This window comes from Gopherus evgoodei, unplaced genomic scaffold (assembly GCF_007399415.2).
Source record: "Gopherus evgoodei ecotype Sinaloan lineage unplaced genomic scaffold, rGopEvg1_v1.p scaffold_81_arrow_ctg1, whole genome shotgun sequence".
In the NCBI taxonomy this organism is placed as follows: domain Eukaryota; kingdom Metazoa; phylum Chordata; order Testudines; family Testudinidae; genus Gopherus; species Gopherus evgoodei.
This window is the reverse complement of record NW_022060102.1, coordinates 28,294-44,432: the sequence shown is the minus strand read 5'-3', so window position 1 is coordinate 44,432 and position 16,139 is coordinate 28,294. Positions and strand designations below refer to the sequence as shown.

Genomic DNA, 16,139 nt, shown 5'->3' with positions numbered 1-16,139 from the left:
GACGAATCATGAGACTTATCCCTTCCTGCTGTAATTCCACTGACTCCAGTGTTCTCTTTCCCCAGTTCTGGTTCCAAGAAAAGAAACAAATTAAAACAAGCTTCAGAACTAACATGCTGTGGGAAAGTGGAAATGTTGATAGCTCAAATTATTCAGTTTCTTCTGTGTCTTGTGTATGTCTATCTGCTTCATGTGTGTGACCGGTGGGGCTTTTTGTTTGCTCCAGGCAGGTTCAACCCTGTCAGATTTGTCTGTGGGGAGGGGCCAGAGAAAACAGACACCCTGGCCTTCCAGGTTGGGGTTAGGCAAAGGAATAACAACCCTGTCCCATAAAAAACAAAATATGTTACAGAAACAGTGGTAGGAACAGTGCTAGAGAAACTGGTTAATAATCACAATGCCCAGGCTTGAAGCAATCGGAAATACAGAATTCAAAAAGCAAAGCTCAGGGGAGATTTGGGGTTTATTCTCTGAGCTTAGCCATGTGCTATAGCACAGGGAGCACTTTTGGAAGTCTCTCACCCCACAACTGGGGAAAGGAAAAGGATTCTTAGGTTCTAGCACGGATTGAAGGAGGACAGTGATGGGGAATAAGGGACTCCCTCTGACTTACCCTAACTATGTCTGTTGTTACAGAGGAGGAAATGACTTTTTTCCCTATCCCTGCCCTCTTCCTGCTCTTTGTTATAGTTCAATATATTTTAAGTGCGGAAAATAATAATGAAAATATCTGCTCTCCAGCACAACCTGAAGCAACATCAGAACAACTGGGAATGAAACAATTTGTTCCCCAAGGGAGAACTCGATGACTAAGAATTGCTTTGAAATGGGGGAACAGGATAACCGTGATGCTCAGGGTTAGTTTAGACTAGGAAAAGTGATGGAGTTTAGGTCAGGTCAAGGGGAAAGCTAATGCCAACCACTGCACCTGGGCTGCATCTGCACTACAACTTTTTACATTAAGATCACTAACTTGAGCAGCTAACGCCATGTACAGTCCTAGTGGATGGAAGGCACAGGTAGTTTTTGCCTCAGTGTACCTTGCTGGGATCAAACCTCTCTCCCCAACTTGGAACTCATGAACATTCCTGGCTGGAGGGATACACACTCCTATGACTCAAAAGGAAAGGAGTTGATAGAAAAGATCATAGGACTGACCCCAAAGAAGGATGAGCTGCAAAAGGCAGAAGGCGGCAACTTATCTGGTGGAGCTGAGACACCACGGTGAAGATGATGCAAAAATCACTATGTGGGAATTAGCTAATGTGATTTATAAGAAAAAATTCGTTTTTGCCAACCCTAGTCAAGGGATTTATTACAATTCTCTCTTCTGTGCATTTTCTGATGTCTAATGAGCCTTGAGCGCTGATTGAAGCTTTTCCCGCACTCAGAGCATGTGTAGGGCATCTCTCTTGTGTGGATTCTACAATGTGTGTTCAGGGTAGAGCTCCGATTAAAGCTTTTCCCACACTCAGCGCATGTGTAAGGCGTCTCTCCTGTGTGGATTCTGTGATGTCCGATAAGATGTGAGCTCCGACTAGGGCAGAGCTCCGACTAAAGCTTTTTCCACACTCAGCGCATGTGTAAGGTAGCTTTCCTGTGTGGATTCTACGATGTGTGTTCAGGGTAGAGCTCCGATTGAAGCTTTTCCCACATTCAGTGCACGTGTACGGCGTCTCTCCCGTGTGGATTCTCTGATGTCTGATAAGGTGTGAGCTCCGACTAAAGCTTTTCCCGCACTCTGAGCATGAGTAGGGCTTCTCTCCTGTGTGGATTCTCTGATGTCTGATAAGGGTTGAGCGCTGATTGAAGCTTTTCCCGCACTCAGAGCATGTGTACGACGTCTCTCCTGTGTGGATTCTACGATGTCCGATAAGGTCTGAGCACCAACTAAAGCTTGTGCCACACTCAGTGCACGTGTAAGGCATCTCTCCTGTGTGGATTCTCTGATGTCTGATAAGGTCTGAGCGCCAACTAAAGCTTTTTCCACACTCAGCGCATGTGTAGGGCGTCTCTCCTGTGTGGATTCTACGATGTGTGTTCAGGGTAGAGCTCCGATTGAAGCTTTTCCCACACTCAGAGCACGTGTAGGGCGTCTCTCCTGTGTGGATTCTCTGATGTCGGATAAGGTGTGAGCTCTGACTGAAGTGTCTCCCACACTCAGTGCACGTATAAGGCGTCTCTCCTGTGTGGATTCTACGATGTCTGACAAGGGAACAGCTCCAATTGAAGCTTTTCCCACACTCATGGCACCTGTAGCGTGTCTCTTCCAAGTTGATTCTGCCGCTTGTTATAAGGTCTGAGAGGCTACTAAAGTTTCCCTCTGGCCTCCCCTGAGTCTCACAGGCTTTTGGTTTTTCTGGGAGTGCACAACTCCTGGAAACATTCTCTTTGGATCTTCCTGATAACATTCCATGTGCTTCTCTTCGCTCAGCATCTTCCTGATGGGGTTTCTCCTCCTCATTCTCACTCACCATCCCATCACCTGATGGGAGACAGAGAGAATCCAGACACAGGTCACTACCTGCACCGGAAAGAAAGAAAATCTCAGAGAGAGGAATGGAAAAAGGGATGAACAATCCAAAATATGTGTGGGAGAGATCAAACCTATCAGGAGCTGATTTTCCCCAAAACCTTCCCCAGAGGAGAGAGGAAGGGATCAGTTTTGGTCTGCATCTCACGAGAACACTCAGAGGAAAGTGAGATCGCGGAGCGACCTGCTGCCAGTTGTCAGTCAGAATAGGAGGGAAGCCATGAGTGACATCTGCCATAATGATTCCACATCTGCAGGGAACAATCCTGAACTTGGAGAGCTCACAGGGTCTTTGTAGGGCATCCCAAATGTTTCCTGCATTCCCACACAGTTGTTGAGTTGGTTTAACCAAGTCCTCACCTGTGCAGGCAGCTCTTGGAAGCACTTCTTTCTCAGAGCCCTGGAGGTCTGGAACCCACGGCTCTTCCCCTCGTTCCACCTGGGAGATCACATCAGGTTTGGAAACTGGAAACCCTACTGCAGGCAAAGAAAACCAGGGAGGTCAGTAGAATTTGTGGGATACTTGTCACAAAGAATAGTCCATGGTTTTAACCCCCAGCTCATTGTTAAGCAGTAACATTGCAAGGCCAGCTTCCTTGGCTCAAAGAGGCAGGAGAGTTATTATGATTATAAATCATATTCATTACATTAGTGCTAAGGAGCAACTAACAGTGGGTCCCCATTGTGTTAGGACAAGTACAAACACAGAATAGTAGATGGCCCATGCCCTGAAGAATTTACAATCTAAATACACAAGACAGGCACAGAATGGGATAAGGGACAGAACCCACTGTTAGAATAGAGATATTCAGGCCTGCCTGTAAAGCCTATAGTTTAAGAACTTAGGGGTATTTTTATCACTTAGCTACTTATAGGAGTATGAAAACAAAGAATCAAAATCACTGTCTGTATTTGTAAGGGCCTTCTCTTACCGTGACAGTCTGAGGCCTTGTCCTTAGGCTAAGGCCTTTGGCTAAGCAGCAGGGGCAGCCATAAGCTGGGAAGCAAAGGGTCACATCCTCACATCCCAAACCAGTCACACTGAAATAAGGTGCTATTGGGCTGTTAGGAAGATGATCCTGTCCTGATAGTGCCCAGCACTACCAGATAAAGAAACAGATCTTAAGATGGTTAAAGAAAACTTAGTTTGATAGCAGCCTGGTTTGGCAAGAAATCACTACTCAATGCTTGTGGTTGTGAAACTCTCATTTTTGTATTCTTTTATCTTTATGGCCACCGCTTTACAATGTTAATCAGTCTGGTTCTCTAATTGTTTTTGTCTGCTGTATAATTAATTTTGCTAGGTGTAAGTTAATTAGGTAGTGGGATACAGTTGGTTAGAGAATTATGTTTCAATGTGTTAGGATTGGTTAATTAAATTTCAGTACAATGATTGGTTAAGCAAAGGTATAGCTGAGAATATTACTATATAAACTGAGTCAAACAGGAGGGGGAACAGGAACAGGGAACGAGGAAACAGGGCAAATGCTCTGAAGCATCAGAGCTCATAGACTCATAGATTCTAGGGTCAGAAGGGACAAACGTGATCATCTAGTCCGACCCCCTGCACAAAGCAGGCCACAGAACCCTATCCATCCACTTCTATAACAAACCCCTAACCTACGTCTGAGTTATTGAAGTCTTCAAATTGTGGTTTGAAGACCTCAAGCTGCAGAGAATCCACCAGCAAGTGACCCATGCCTCACGCTGCAGAGGAAGGCGAAAAACCTCCAGGGCCTCTACCAATCTGCCCCGGAGGAAAATTCCTTCCCGACCCCAAATATGGCGATCAGCTAAACCCTGAGCATGTGGGCAAGACTCACCAGCCAGCACTCAGGAAAGAATTCTCTGCAGTAACTCAGATCCCATCCCATCCAACATCCCATCATCGACCACTGGGCATACTTATCTGCTGATAAACTAAGATAGATTGCCAAAATTAGGCTATCCCATCATACTATCCCTTCCATAAACTTATCAAGCTTAATCTTAAAGCCAGATATGTCTTTTGCCCCCACTAAACCCCTTGGAAGGCTGTTCCAGAAATTCACTCCTCTAATGGTTAGAAACCTTCATCTAATTTCAAGTCTAAACTTCCTAGTGTCCAGTTTATACCCATTTGTTCTTGTGTCTACATTGGTACTAAGCTTAAATAATTCCTCTCCCTCCCTAATATTAATCCCTCTGATATATTTATAAAGAGCAAGCATATCCCCTCTCAGCCTTTTTTTGGCTAGACTAAACAAGCCAAGCTCTTTGAGTCTCCTTTCATATGACAGGTTTTCCATTCCTCGGATCATCCTAGTAGCCCGTCTCTGAACCTGTTCCAGTTTCAATTCATCCTTCTTAAACATGGGAGAGTAGAACTGCACACAGTATTCCAGGTGGGGTCTCATCAGTGCCTTATATAACGGTACTAACACCTCCTTATCTTTGCTGGAAATACCTCGCCTGATGCATCCTAAAACCGCATTAGCTCTTTTAACGGCCATATCACATTGGCGGCTCATAGTCATCCTGTGATCTACCAATACCCCAAGGTCCTTCTCCTCCTCTGTTGCTTCCACCTGATGCGTCCCCAATGTATATCTAACCTTCTTATTATTAATCCCTAAGTGCATGACCTTGCACTTTTCACTATTAAATTTCATCCTATTACTATTACTCCAGTTTACAAGGTCATCCAGATCTTCCTGTATGATATCCTGGTCCTTCTCCGTGTTAGCAATACCCCCCAGCTTCGCGTCATCCGCAAACTTTATTAGCACATTCCCACTTTTTGTGCCAAGGTCAGTAATAAAAAGGTTAAATAAGATTGGTCCAAAAACCGATCCTTGAGGAACTCCACTAGTAACCTCCTTCCAGCTGGTAAGTGGGACACGAGGAAAATGCTCTGCGGTGTCAGAGCAGATAAGGGGGACACGCCACCGAAGACCCCAGGCCCCCTGAATCCTCTGGGCAGCCCTGGGTGACAGTCATTCTCTTGTCTCTGTTGGGTATTAGATTGATGTAGGTTACTCCCAGTGAGTCCTAAATGACCCATTCATATCACCCCATGACAGCTATGTGACAAAACACCTCACGTCTCCTGCTCTTTATAATCATAGCAATACCAATCACAGCAGGAAACTGAGGTGTGTATTGGCATCATACAAGTATCACCAGAAGTCCCACCTCTATCTCAGACACACTGCTCACAGCCCCTGGAGAGAAAGCAAAGCACAGGAACTGGACGTTAGTCCAGCAAACACAGTGGAGGACAAGCTGCAATCCTCACACACTGGTCAAAAAGGAGAGGCATGTGGGTCCCTATCCATAGAGAGGGGCTGGCTAGAGGCCTGATACCTGAGGGGCCATTCCTTGAGCAGACCATGGAGGCAGGTCAAAGGCTTAGCTACCCCTGAACTGTGACATTGCAAAAGCACATTTTGGGGAATTAGGAAATCTAGTGACTCAGGTGAAATGGGAGGGAGAATTAAACTCCCCCAGTGGGAGGAGAAGGCTGGGGAATTAAACGCTAACATTCAGGAGCAACAGCCTCTAATTCTTCTGGAAAAGGAGAATGTAAGAAACAAGAACTGGGCTACGTAACCTCAGGAGGGACAGGCTCAAAGATCCAAGGAGCCTGGAGGGAAGACAGCTTGTGGCTGCTGCAGATGGGGATAGGGGGGACAAGACTCTCTCCAAACCCTCACTCTTCTTGACCCTGCCCTGATTTTATGATCTATGAGCTAGTCTCACGTCTTGTGGGCAATTTTATACTTGCTAGAGGTAAGATGCCATGATCAGAGTATTACTTATTATTTTGGTACATGCGTGGAGGCAAAGAGGTGAGCATAAAGAAATGGGTTATTAAGGGCAGGTCGACACTACAGCCGGGATTGACGCTCTGAGATCGATCTAGCCGTGGTCGATTTAGTGATACGATTTAGTAAACGTAGCCTAAGCTTGCTACAGTTCAGGGCCTTATATTAAGTTGAGGCTTTGCGAGAGTGGTTATGCTGAAGTCTAGGATTTACCTGAGGTTTGGGTAGGGATTCAGGGTTAAAGGTCTGGGATCCCCCACAGCTCTAGATCCCCAAACCTCTCCTCCCTCCCAATGACCCACCCAGCCCACTTCCTGGGTGCCCTTCCTCCACACTCCCCTCTCCTTCTTCCCATTACTCGCAGCCGGCACCACCTCCTGGAGCCTTGGGAGCTTCTTGTGTTCCCTCCTCATCCCTTATTACCTCCTCCCTCCCTGCTGCCTGCTAGTGTATGGGAGATAAGGAAAAAAAGGGGGACAAAGAAACTTGTCAAAACTTGAATGATGAATAAAGGTATAAAGTTATTACTGCTCAGGTTCTTTATAGACCCCACAGCTTCTAATAACCCAGAGGACAGGACTTCTTACCCAGCGAGGTCACCGTCTCATAGTTCTCCTGCATGACATCCCTGTAGAGGGCTCTCTGAACAGGGTCCAGAAGAGCCCATTCCTCCCTAGTGAAATACACAGCCACCTCCTCGAAAGTCACCGGCCCCTGAAAGAGAAAGAGTCCAACACTCAGGACCTGCTGCCCCACTCACAACCCCACTATTCATGGAACAGCAGCACCAGGTAAATGGAAGCTCCAGGAGGCACATGTTAACAGAGTCCCACCCCACCTTGCCTAGAGCAGCCAGGAGGAAGAGAGAACCTTTGTGTCTCCCAGCTGACAGACGGAAGCAGGGTCATCACATTTATCACATAGCTACTAGCCAGAGCTTAATATAGGAGATGGGGCTGTCTCTGGAGCCTGCTGGTAGCTCCCTGGTAGGAATCCCAACACTCTCCAAATAAAATATATGGAAGAAAGGGGAACTCAATAGTAAAGAATAGAAGTTAGAAGGTCAGAATTGTAGAAAGTTGGCAAGGGAAGCTATCAGAAATCAATGATCAACCAATGAAAATAAGAAGGAAGTTTTTAAAAGGACAAAATTAATCCTAACAATGGTCCAGATAACTAGAGTTTTGAAAGACCTGCTGGAGGAGCATGGTGGACTGTTAATGTTGATTTTAATTAGGACTTGGAACACTTGGGAAATTCCAGAAGACTGGAATAAAGCTAATGCTGTGCCAATATTTAAAAAGTATAAAAGAGATGACGCAGCTAATTACAAGTGTGTCAGTCTGAAATCGATACTGGGCAAGAGAATGGAGCAGCCGATACTGGATTTCATTAAGAAAGAAAGGAGAGTAATATAATTAGTACCCATTAAAAAGGTTTAGACACAATAGATCCTATCAAACTAACTAGATATCCTTATTGGATGAGATCAAAAGTTTACTTGCAGCTAATAGTCCTGATGTAATATATGTAGGCACATGAGTTGGTTCAGCACAATATTTTGACTAGAAAGATACAAAATACACATGGCATACATTAAATAGATTAAAAACTGGGATTTTAAATAGGGAACCATGGTCGAGTGGATTTCTTTCTAGCGGGTTCCCGCAAGGATTGGATCTTGGCCCTGTGCTATTTAACATTCTTATCAATGACCTGGAAGAGAATATAAAATCATCACCGATAAAGTTTGCAGTTGCCACAAAGACTGGGGGTAGGGGTAACTAACGAAGTGTCAGGAGGTTCAGGTTTCAGCACTGGGAGTCTGGGAAGTTGTCCCAGCCCTGGCTGGAGGGTTATTTCCTGTTCCACAAAGAGGGGAAGTTTCATTCCCAAAGCCTGTGCCTTGAAATTAGAACCTATCTGACACTACAGCCTATATTCAACATAGTGGCAGGATTATAATATGATTAGGACATGACTCATTTTGTACAAAATGCCTCATGTGTGGTGTCACTGGAAAAGTTATGATTTGCTGAATATGATTATCCTACCTGTGTGCACGGATCATGTTTGTAGCTGAAGTTATGGATATTGACTCTGTATCTGTCTTTCAAATGTGCTTACACTGGGTTAACAGCCACAAGGAGCCTTTCAGGTACAACAATGAAGAAGCCAGACAGTGTTCATGGCTCATCAACAAAGACAATGGACTGTGGAAGAGCTTAGCCCTCCTGTAAACGTTTCAGCCAGCATAGGAGTCATGGCTACTGTGACTCAGCAGGGCATGCTAGGGCATGTGACCAGACCACATGACAATGAACTTCATTTTGGTACCTGTATTTTTCCACAAACTGGACTGGGAACTGAGTTTAGAACAAAGGGTTCCTGTCATATGGAAAAGCTACATAAGGTGGGGTGTGACATCAGCTCAAGGCCTCATTCCCTGCACAAGAGAACTCCTGGAAACACCTGAGGAACAAAGATTAAACTGGAGGAAGTATTGGTCCCAGTGCAAAGGGATTTCTAGCTTGTGTATGGAAACTTGGTGGACTGCTTGTATCATCAGTCAGGGTGAGAAATTGCTAATTCAAATTCTATCCAGATAGTATGTTAGGCTTGGTTTGAGCTTTTGGTTATTTGCTAAGTAATCTGCTTTGATCTGTTTGCTAACACTTATCGCTGGGAAATTGGCTGTTGTCTTCTCTCTCTCCTTGAGTGGCTTAGGTAACGCACTCAGGTAGCTTAGTTGGCTGCATGGCGCCACCTGCTGTCGTGTTGGGTGATAACAGGCCCTGGAGAGGCTGGCTGAATCTCCAGCAAAGCAGTGTGAGAAGGGCCAGCCCAGCTTGAGGGTTAGAGAGCACAGCGGTTCCCAGAAGCCCCCCAGACTGCACCCCGGGGTGACAACCCATTACACCCTGGAGTACACAATTCTCAGCAGGTTTGTCACATCCTGTCCCCTCTCTTTCTCCACCCAAGATATTTCCTGCCTCCCACCACCTCTAGCAGATCCCACCAGTGGTGAGCTCCAGCCAGTTCGCATGAACTGGTTGTTAAATTTAGAAGCCTTTTTAGAACAGGGTGTTCCAGGACAACTGGTTCTAAAAAAGCTTTTAAATTTAACAAAGGCTCCGGTAGTTGTCCACCCCGCCCCCAGCCCACCTCCCCCTCTCCTCTGAAAGCTCCATCCTCCTTCTCCTCCCCATCCCCTGCTTCCTGCGAATCAAATGTTCACAGAAAGCCTGAAACAAGCAGCAGGCAGGTAACCTGGGCCGGGAAGGTAGCGGTGCGTGTGGCTCAGTCCGGTTCCACCTGAGCGGCTCCCCCTTGCTCTGGCCGAGCACCCCAGCCGGGTCCCGTCTAAGCACCCCTGGCTCGGGGCTGGTCCCGGCTGAACGGCTCCGACCCAGCCCAGCTCAGGCCCCGCAGCACCGGTCCCGGGAGAGCGGCTCCAGCCCGGCTCAGGGAGTTGGGTCCTGCGGCGCCAGTCGTGGTCCCGGCAGAGCGGTTCCAGTCCTGGCCCCAGGCAGTGTGGTAAGGGGGCAGAGAACAGGGAGGGGGTGTTTGGTGGGTTGTGGGCGCGTGGATAGGGGTCAGGGCGGTCAGAGGGCAGGGAACAAGGGAATTGAATGGGGGCAAGGGTCCCAGGGGGCAGTCAGGAAGGAGCAGGGGTTGGATGAGGTGGTGGGGGGCAGTCAGGGACAGAGAGAAGGGGTGGTTGGATGGGGCAGAGGTTCTGAGGGGGCATCAAGAATGAGAGGAGGGGTTTGATGGGGCGGCAGGGGGCAGTCAGGGGACAGGGAAGGGGGGGATGGGTCAGGGGTACCCAGGGTGTGTGTCAAGGAACACGGGGGGTTGGATGGGGCACGACCCCCGGGGGGGGCATGAGCCCCTCGTGAGGTGAGGAGGAAGGAACCTGTTGTTAATATTTTGGCAGCTCATCACTGGCTCCCACCCTCCCATACATTTACTGCTTCTCTCCCTCCAAGCAGAACCCACCACCAGCTCCCTGAGAATCCCTTACCTGAGCCAGCTCCATTGCAGCCATTGCCTTCCCCCTGGGAGGATGGGATGATCTGGAGCAAAACGTGGACGTTATTCTGTAGCCTGCCAGGGTGAGAAGGGCAATGTGAGAGCATTCACACAGGGTTTCTGTCCTTTCCACATGTCGATTCCCCCCAGGATTTTCCCTGCTAATGGACATTCTAGGTTCTGCCACATTGGGAAGCACAGAGTGACCTTATTCCAGTACAGATCTAGCCCCCTCCTACCAGGGTGTAACCCTCTGACACATGGTGAAACCCTCCCAGCAGCAGAGTCTCTCTGTTACACTTCTCAAGTTTGCAGGCGATACCAAGCTGGGAGGGGTTGCAAGGACTTTGGAGGATAGAACTGAAATTCAAAATCATCAAAATTCAAACTGGAGAAATGGTCTGAAGTAAATAGGATGAAATTCAGTAATGACAAATGCAAAGTACACCGCTTAGGAAGGAACAATCATACAAAATGGGAAATAACTGCCAAGGAAGGAGTGCTGTGGAAACGGATCTGGGGATAATAGTGGATCAGAAGCAGAATATGAGTCAACAGAGTTACGCTTTTTTTGCAACAGTAAGTATCAATTGGGGATGTATTAGCAGGAGTATTGTAAACAAGATACGAGAAGTAATTCTGCCGCTCTACTCCGCACTGATTAGGTCTCAACTGGAGTAGTGTTTCCAGTTCTGGGGGCCACATTTCAGGAAAGATGTGGACAAAATGGAGAAAGTCCAGAGAAGAGTAACAAAAATGAATAAAGGTCTAGAAAACATGGCCAATGAGGGAAGATTGAAAAAACTGGGTTTGTTTAGTCTGGAGAAGACTCAGAGGGGACATGATCACAGTTTTCAAGTACATAAAAGGTTGTTACAAGGATGCCAGAGAAAAATTGTTCTTCTTAATCGCTGAGGATAGGACAAGAAGCAATGGACTTAAATTACAGCAAGGGCAGTTTAGGATAGAGATTAGGAAAAAAACTTCCTAAATGTCAGAGTGGTTAAGCACTGGAATAAATTGTCTAGGGAGGTTGTGGAATCTCCATCACTGGGGATATTTAAGAGCAGGCTGGACAAACACCTGTCAGGGATTGTCTAGATAATATTGAGTCCTGCCTTGAGTGCACAGGGGACTGGCCTAGATGACCTCTCGAGGTCCCTTCCAGTTCTATAATTCTATGAACCAAAGGCCAGAGAAGAGCAGAATCAAAGGAGTCACTCTGGGGAATTCTCCCTGTCACTGTTCCCAAGGCAGCTCTCTCAGGTTTACAAAGCTGTTTGATGCTCCAGCCTTTATACAGTCTCTCCTGGCAGTGCCCCTTTCATGGGCTGGGCCTAGTTTTAGCTTTTGGGAAGCATGACCCCTGGGGCTCTGAGACTGGGCCTTCTTGCCTCAGCACATCTTGTTTCTTTCTGTGGCCCCACAGTGAGTCCAAATGAATAGATACTCCTGACAGAGACTGTGAACATAAGAACATCAGAGCTGCCCACTGCATCAGACCAATGGTCCATCTAGCTCAGTGGCCAATGCCAGGTGCTTCAGAGGGAATGAACAGAACAGGTAATCATCAAATGATCCACCCCGTCACCCATTCCCCGCTTCTGGCAAACAGAGGCTAGAGACACCATCCCTGCCCATCCTGCCTGTGACACTGGCAGATGAGGTGTTAGCTCTTGCAAAAGCCCCCATGTCTTCATTGAACAGGGACAAACACATAGCTGGAATCAGTCTGACTCACCTGTGTTAGTATTAGGGACTAGGATTATAAGAATGTGTTTACACTTCATTGAATGCTTGTGAGTTGCTGCCTGGGTTAATATCTGACTAGTTGCATTGTGAGCCTCTGTGGCTCTGTAAATCACCAGACAGGAGAGAGACTTTACCTAGGTGAAGTGCTGACTGGCAACCGAATGCATTACATCCTGCCTGGCAGGAAAGGTTCATCAACACCAGAGAGACTATTATGGGATGTTAAAGACGACAAAAGACTGTTGTTGTGCTCTTGACTTCCCATTAGCTCAGTTTGCAGCTCAGAGCACATGGCAGGAAGGGGATAAAAAAACCCATACAGAAGGAACTGATTATCTGTATGCTGCTTGGACTCTGGGGGGCAAAGATTCTAGGCATAAGCAAGAGATCCCCAGCTGATTAGCCTGGGTTAGTCCTAAGGAAGATATAGGGCTTGCTTATTATAGAAGCTTCTATTACCTTTTGAAATTTAAGACTGTAACTTGTCTCCATCTATAGAATTACTTGGTTTTAACTTCGTAAACAACTCTCGTTTCCTTTTAAATAAGTCTTAATACAGGTTATTACAGGACTGGCTACAAGTATTGTCTTTGCTGTGAGATCTAAGATTCAACTGACCTCAGTAAGTGACTGGTCCTTTGGGACAAGGTCAGGCGTGACAAAGCCCTGGCTGGGATGATTTAGTTGAGGATTGGTCCTGCTTTGAGCAGGGGGTTGGACTAGATGACCTCCTGAGGTTCCTTCCAGCCCTGATACTCTATGATTCTATGACTGGCAGTAACCTGAACATTGCTGTGATTCGTAGGGTAAGGCAGTGGTTCTCAACTAGGGGTCCTGGGCCCGATAGGGTCACTAGCAGGTTTCAGGGAGGGCGCCAAGCAAGGCCAGTATTAGACTCACTGAGGCCCAGGGCAGAAAGCTTAAGTCCCAGCGCATGGGGCTGAAGTCCAGGGCCCTGAGCCCTACCTGAGGCTGAAGCCAAAGCCTAAGCAATGTAGATTTGTGGGGCCCCTGTGGCATGGTACCCCAAGAGAGGAAGAAAGTGCTCAGAGGACTCAGCCAGAAGGTTGAGCCCTGACACACTACTGGCTTAGAGGGTCTCTGCCGGTCAGGAAGGGCTAGCAGCGAGGGAAAGCTGGCAACTGATGGTTGGAGGGGTGAAGAGGTTTGGGGTATGGTGGGGGAAGAAGCGTCTGGGACTGGATAACCGGGGGCTGGGCAGTCTCCATAGGGGACACTTGCTCCTCCTGTGCCCTTTTAACACCCTCTTGCAAGTAGAGAATGACCACCCTGTCCCCACACCCCGAGGCAGCCGTGTCTCAGGACTCTCCCAAGTTCCACCCACTAACTCTCTTCCCATTTGGGGTAGAGCTCGGGGCAACAAATTACCACCAAGATGAACCCAGCTGAATGCTGCTTGTTCTGGTGCCACAGGGGCCTCTGGTGGGTGAAAGGCAGAACTGTAGCACTTCTCAGGCAGAATGTATCTTCTTCACACCAAAAAAAAAAGAAATTCTGCGCTGGATGTGAATTCTGTGCATACGCAGTGGTGCAGAATTCCCACATGAGTAACTCACACCTGACACAAACATAACCTGCTCACTCCCGTCTCTTCTCCCTATGGGTCGAGTCCCAGAGCTGCTGCTGTCATTAATGCACACAGGCTTTCACTCCTGTTAGTGCTGGCAAGACCCAATCCAGTTACAGGACTGAACCCTTATTTTCCTAGCACATGGGACAGTCTCAGCTGAGGGGGAGGTGAGATGGGGAAGGGGTACAAAGGGGAAAGTTGTTGTACCCATGTTGGTCCCAGGATAGCATAAAGGTATTTTTAATTGGTTCTAAAAAAATTACCTCACCCACCTTGTCTCTCCAAGAGATCTGAAAGTGGCAGAAGGAGACAAACAGGAAGACAGAGCTCAGGACTCTAAACCAAACATTTCAAACCCCTGGAAGAAACAACATTTCCCTTCTGCCCCTGGGAATGTTTGGATCCTATATGAGGGACCACCCCATTCCCCTCACAGCAGCAAAGGGAGACTGCAGCCAGCCCCAGATGGTCTTTCCCAATCCTGGCATGTTTGTTGTGACAGTTTGTGTGTGGTGGGTGCACGGGCTGGGTACAGCTGGACCCATCTGCAGATCGGAAAGTCAGGGCAACTCTAGCACAGCTTGGGGGCTGTGGGCAGGGGGAGCAGTTCTGGAGCTGGGCCTCTGTCCTCTCTAGATCCCATGGCACATGGCTCTGGCAGCATCAAGTGGGTCCATCACTGCAGGGGAAGATTGGGGAACTGTCTGAGATCAGGGTGAGAACTGGAGGGGAGGGTCCATGCTCAAGAATGGGGAATGGAATTCACCTCCCCACCCCTCTGCAGAGCTCAGCAACTAGGGATTTATCCAGTGAAGTGAATTTCACTCTGGGTGACTTTGAGTCAGCCACGGAAAGATCCTTGGGCCTTAGGTTCCACACTGGCCACAGGAGTTTACTAGTTCTCCCTCCCTAGACGGCCGGGGGCAGCCAGGGATAATTAGTGGGTTATGGGAATTAGAAGATGAAAATTCACTAAGAACAATGATATTTCTGTGTTTATTATTAAAGCCACAGACACCCACCAATCCCCATCCTCCTTCCGATGAGCTATAACTATCTAAGGGACTCAGCTACTGATCCTGCAGTCAGTTCCTGCCCTTCCCCACTTTCTAAAGCAGCACTTTTAACACCAGGGCAGGGAAACATGTAAATACTTTGAACCAAATTCCAGAAGCTGCTGAGCATGGAGAAGTTAAATTGAAACCAAGGTTCCATCTCTCCAAGGACCTGGCCCCTAGTGCCAAACAACAGACACTCCCCAGAAATCTGAAATGGCCACTTCATAACTGACAAAACGTTAATAATCTGTTCATTTCTGGGAATTACCAACAAGAGAAGCAACCCAGTTACGGTGATATCCTGAGGAAAAGATCTCATGTGTCTTTAGATCATACCCATTTGTAACCTGGAACTTTATACACTAAAATGCCTAATTCATAGCCCTATGGTGATTACCTGGCATCACTACAGGGCAGAATTAAGGTTGGGTGCCTTAGTTGTGAATTTCCATCCCCTAACATATTGCAATTGCGGTTAAGTGGGTTTGACAAAATTCATTTTGTCTATTTCTTTCTCGTAATTTCAACAGATAGTGATAAAAATTTTTAAGCCCTTTTTTCAATGTTTACAATTTCAATGTTCAGAGTTGTGGGAAGTTATGGGAGTCCACAGACAACAATTATTTTAATTATAGTAACTGCTGAGATTCCAAAAGCCAAATCATATAACTGTTCAAAGAGAAATTGTCAATGTCACATGCAAAATATACAGTGTAAATATCCTTAAATCACACTCAACTTTTTCCAGAAGCATTTCTGTATATTACTTATACAAATATTTTTTCATCTGTGTACAGTGAAATCAGCATTTGCTGCAATTTATTCATAAAAATCTAATCATTTCAAACATAATTTTAAGTAATAAAGTACTTGAATTCTTTCACTTCCTAGACTGGAATGTTTCATTTCAGGATAATTACTCCCTCCCTGTGATGTATTTTTCTCTCAGTACCATAACCCTCTTGTGATGTAGCTCTTGTCTCGGTGCTCTCCTGAGGCCAGTGGCATTATGATCAGAAGGTGACACACTGACACATGAGCAGAGACACATGGAGGAGGGTGGAGGACGAGGTAACATGGAGCCTACCAGGGTTGAACATGGCCCTAAGAACAAATGCCCTCTCAGCCACCTCCCAGAGTCAGTAACTCGGATAAATCGTTCCTTGAAATCTAAATAGCCCCAGTTTGAGAGACTGTGATTAACGCAGGTACCTTAGGGGCTGCTGCACCAACCCCCTGCCTGGATGAGGAGGATGAAGAATATCAGTAAAAATGGGTTAGGCTGGGAGAGGGCACAGCTGATGTGAGATTGGGAGCCAAGTTGACCAAGAGGCCAGAACTCATGAAGGGTTTAGGAGAAGAAG

The 16,139-nt window shown here is 47.0% G+C and overlaps 1 protein-coding gene across 1 annotated transcript; it reads right to left on the bottom strand.

Annotated features, from left to right (window-relative positions):
- Nucleotides 1–445: 445 nt before the first annotated feature.
- On the bottom strand, nt 446–14,012 carry LOC115643984 (gastrula zinc finger protein XlCGF49.1-like). Its single transcript, XM_030548041.1, has 5 exons — nt 13,990–14,012; nt 10,367–10,449; nt 2,002–2,485; nt 1,766–1,833; nt 446–1,496 (listed from the first exon to the last, which is right to left on the bottom strand). Exons 3-5 carry the CDS (start codon nt 2,475–2,477, stop codon nt 1,300–1,302), a joined length of 741 nt encoding a protein of 246 aa, XP_030403901.1. The 5' UTR covers nt 2,478–2,485; nt 10,367–10,449; nt 13,990–14,012; the 3' UTR covers nt 446–1,299.
- Nucleotides 14,013–16,139: the final 2,127 nt, after the last annotated feature.

Excerpts from the sequence above, each read along its gene's own strand:
- LOC115643984 (XM_030548041.1), bottom strand. The coding sequence starts at position 2,477 with ATGGTGAGTGAGAATGAGGAGGAGAAACCCCATCAGGAAGATGCTGAG. Across the intron at positions 1,834-2,001 it reads ACAGGAGAGACGCCCTACAC|ATGCTCTGAGTGCGGGAAAA; the intron begins ATGCGCTGAGTG and ends GACGTCGTACAC. Across the intron at positions 1,497-1,765 it reads ACATCAGAGAATCCACACAG|GAGAGACGCCTTACACATGC; the intron begins GAGAGAAGCCCT and ends GAATCCACACAG.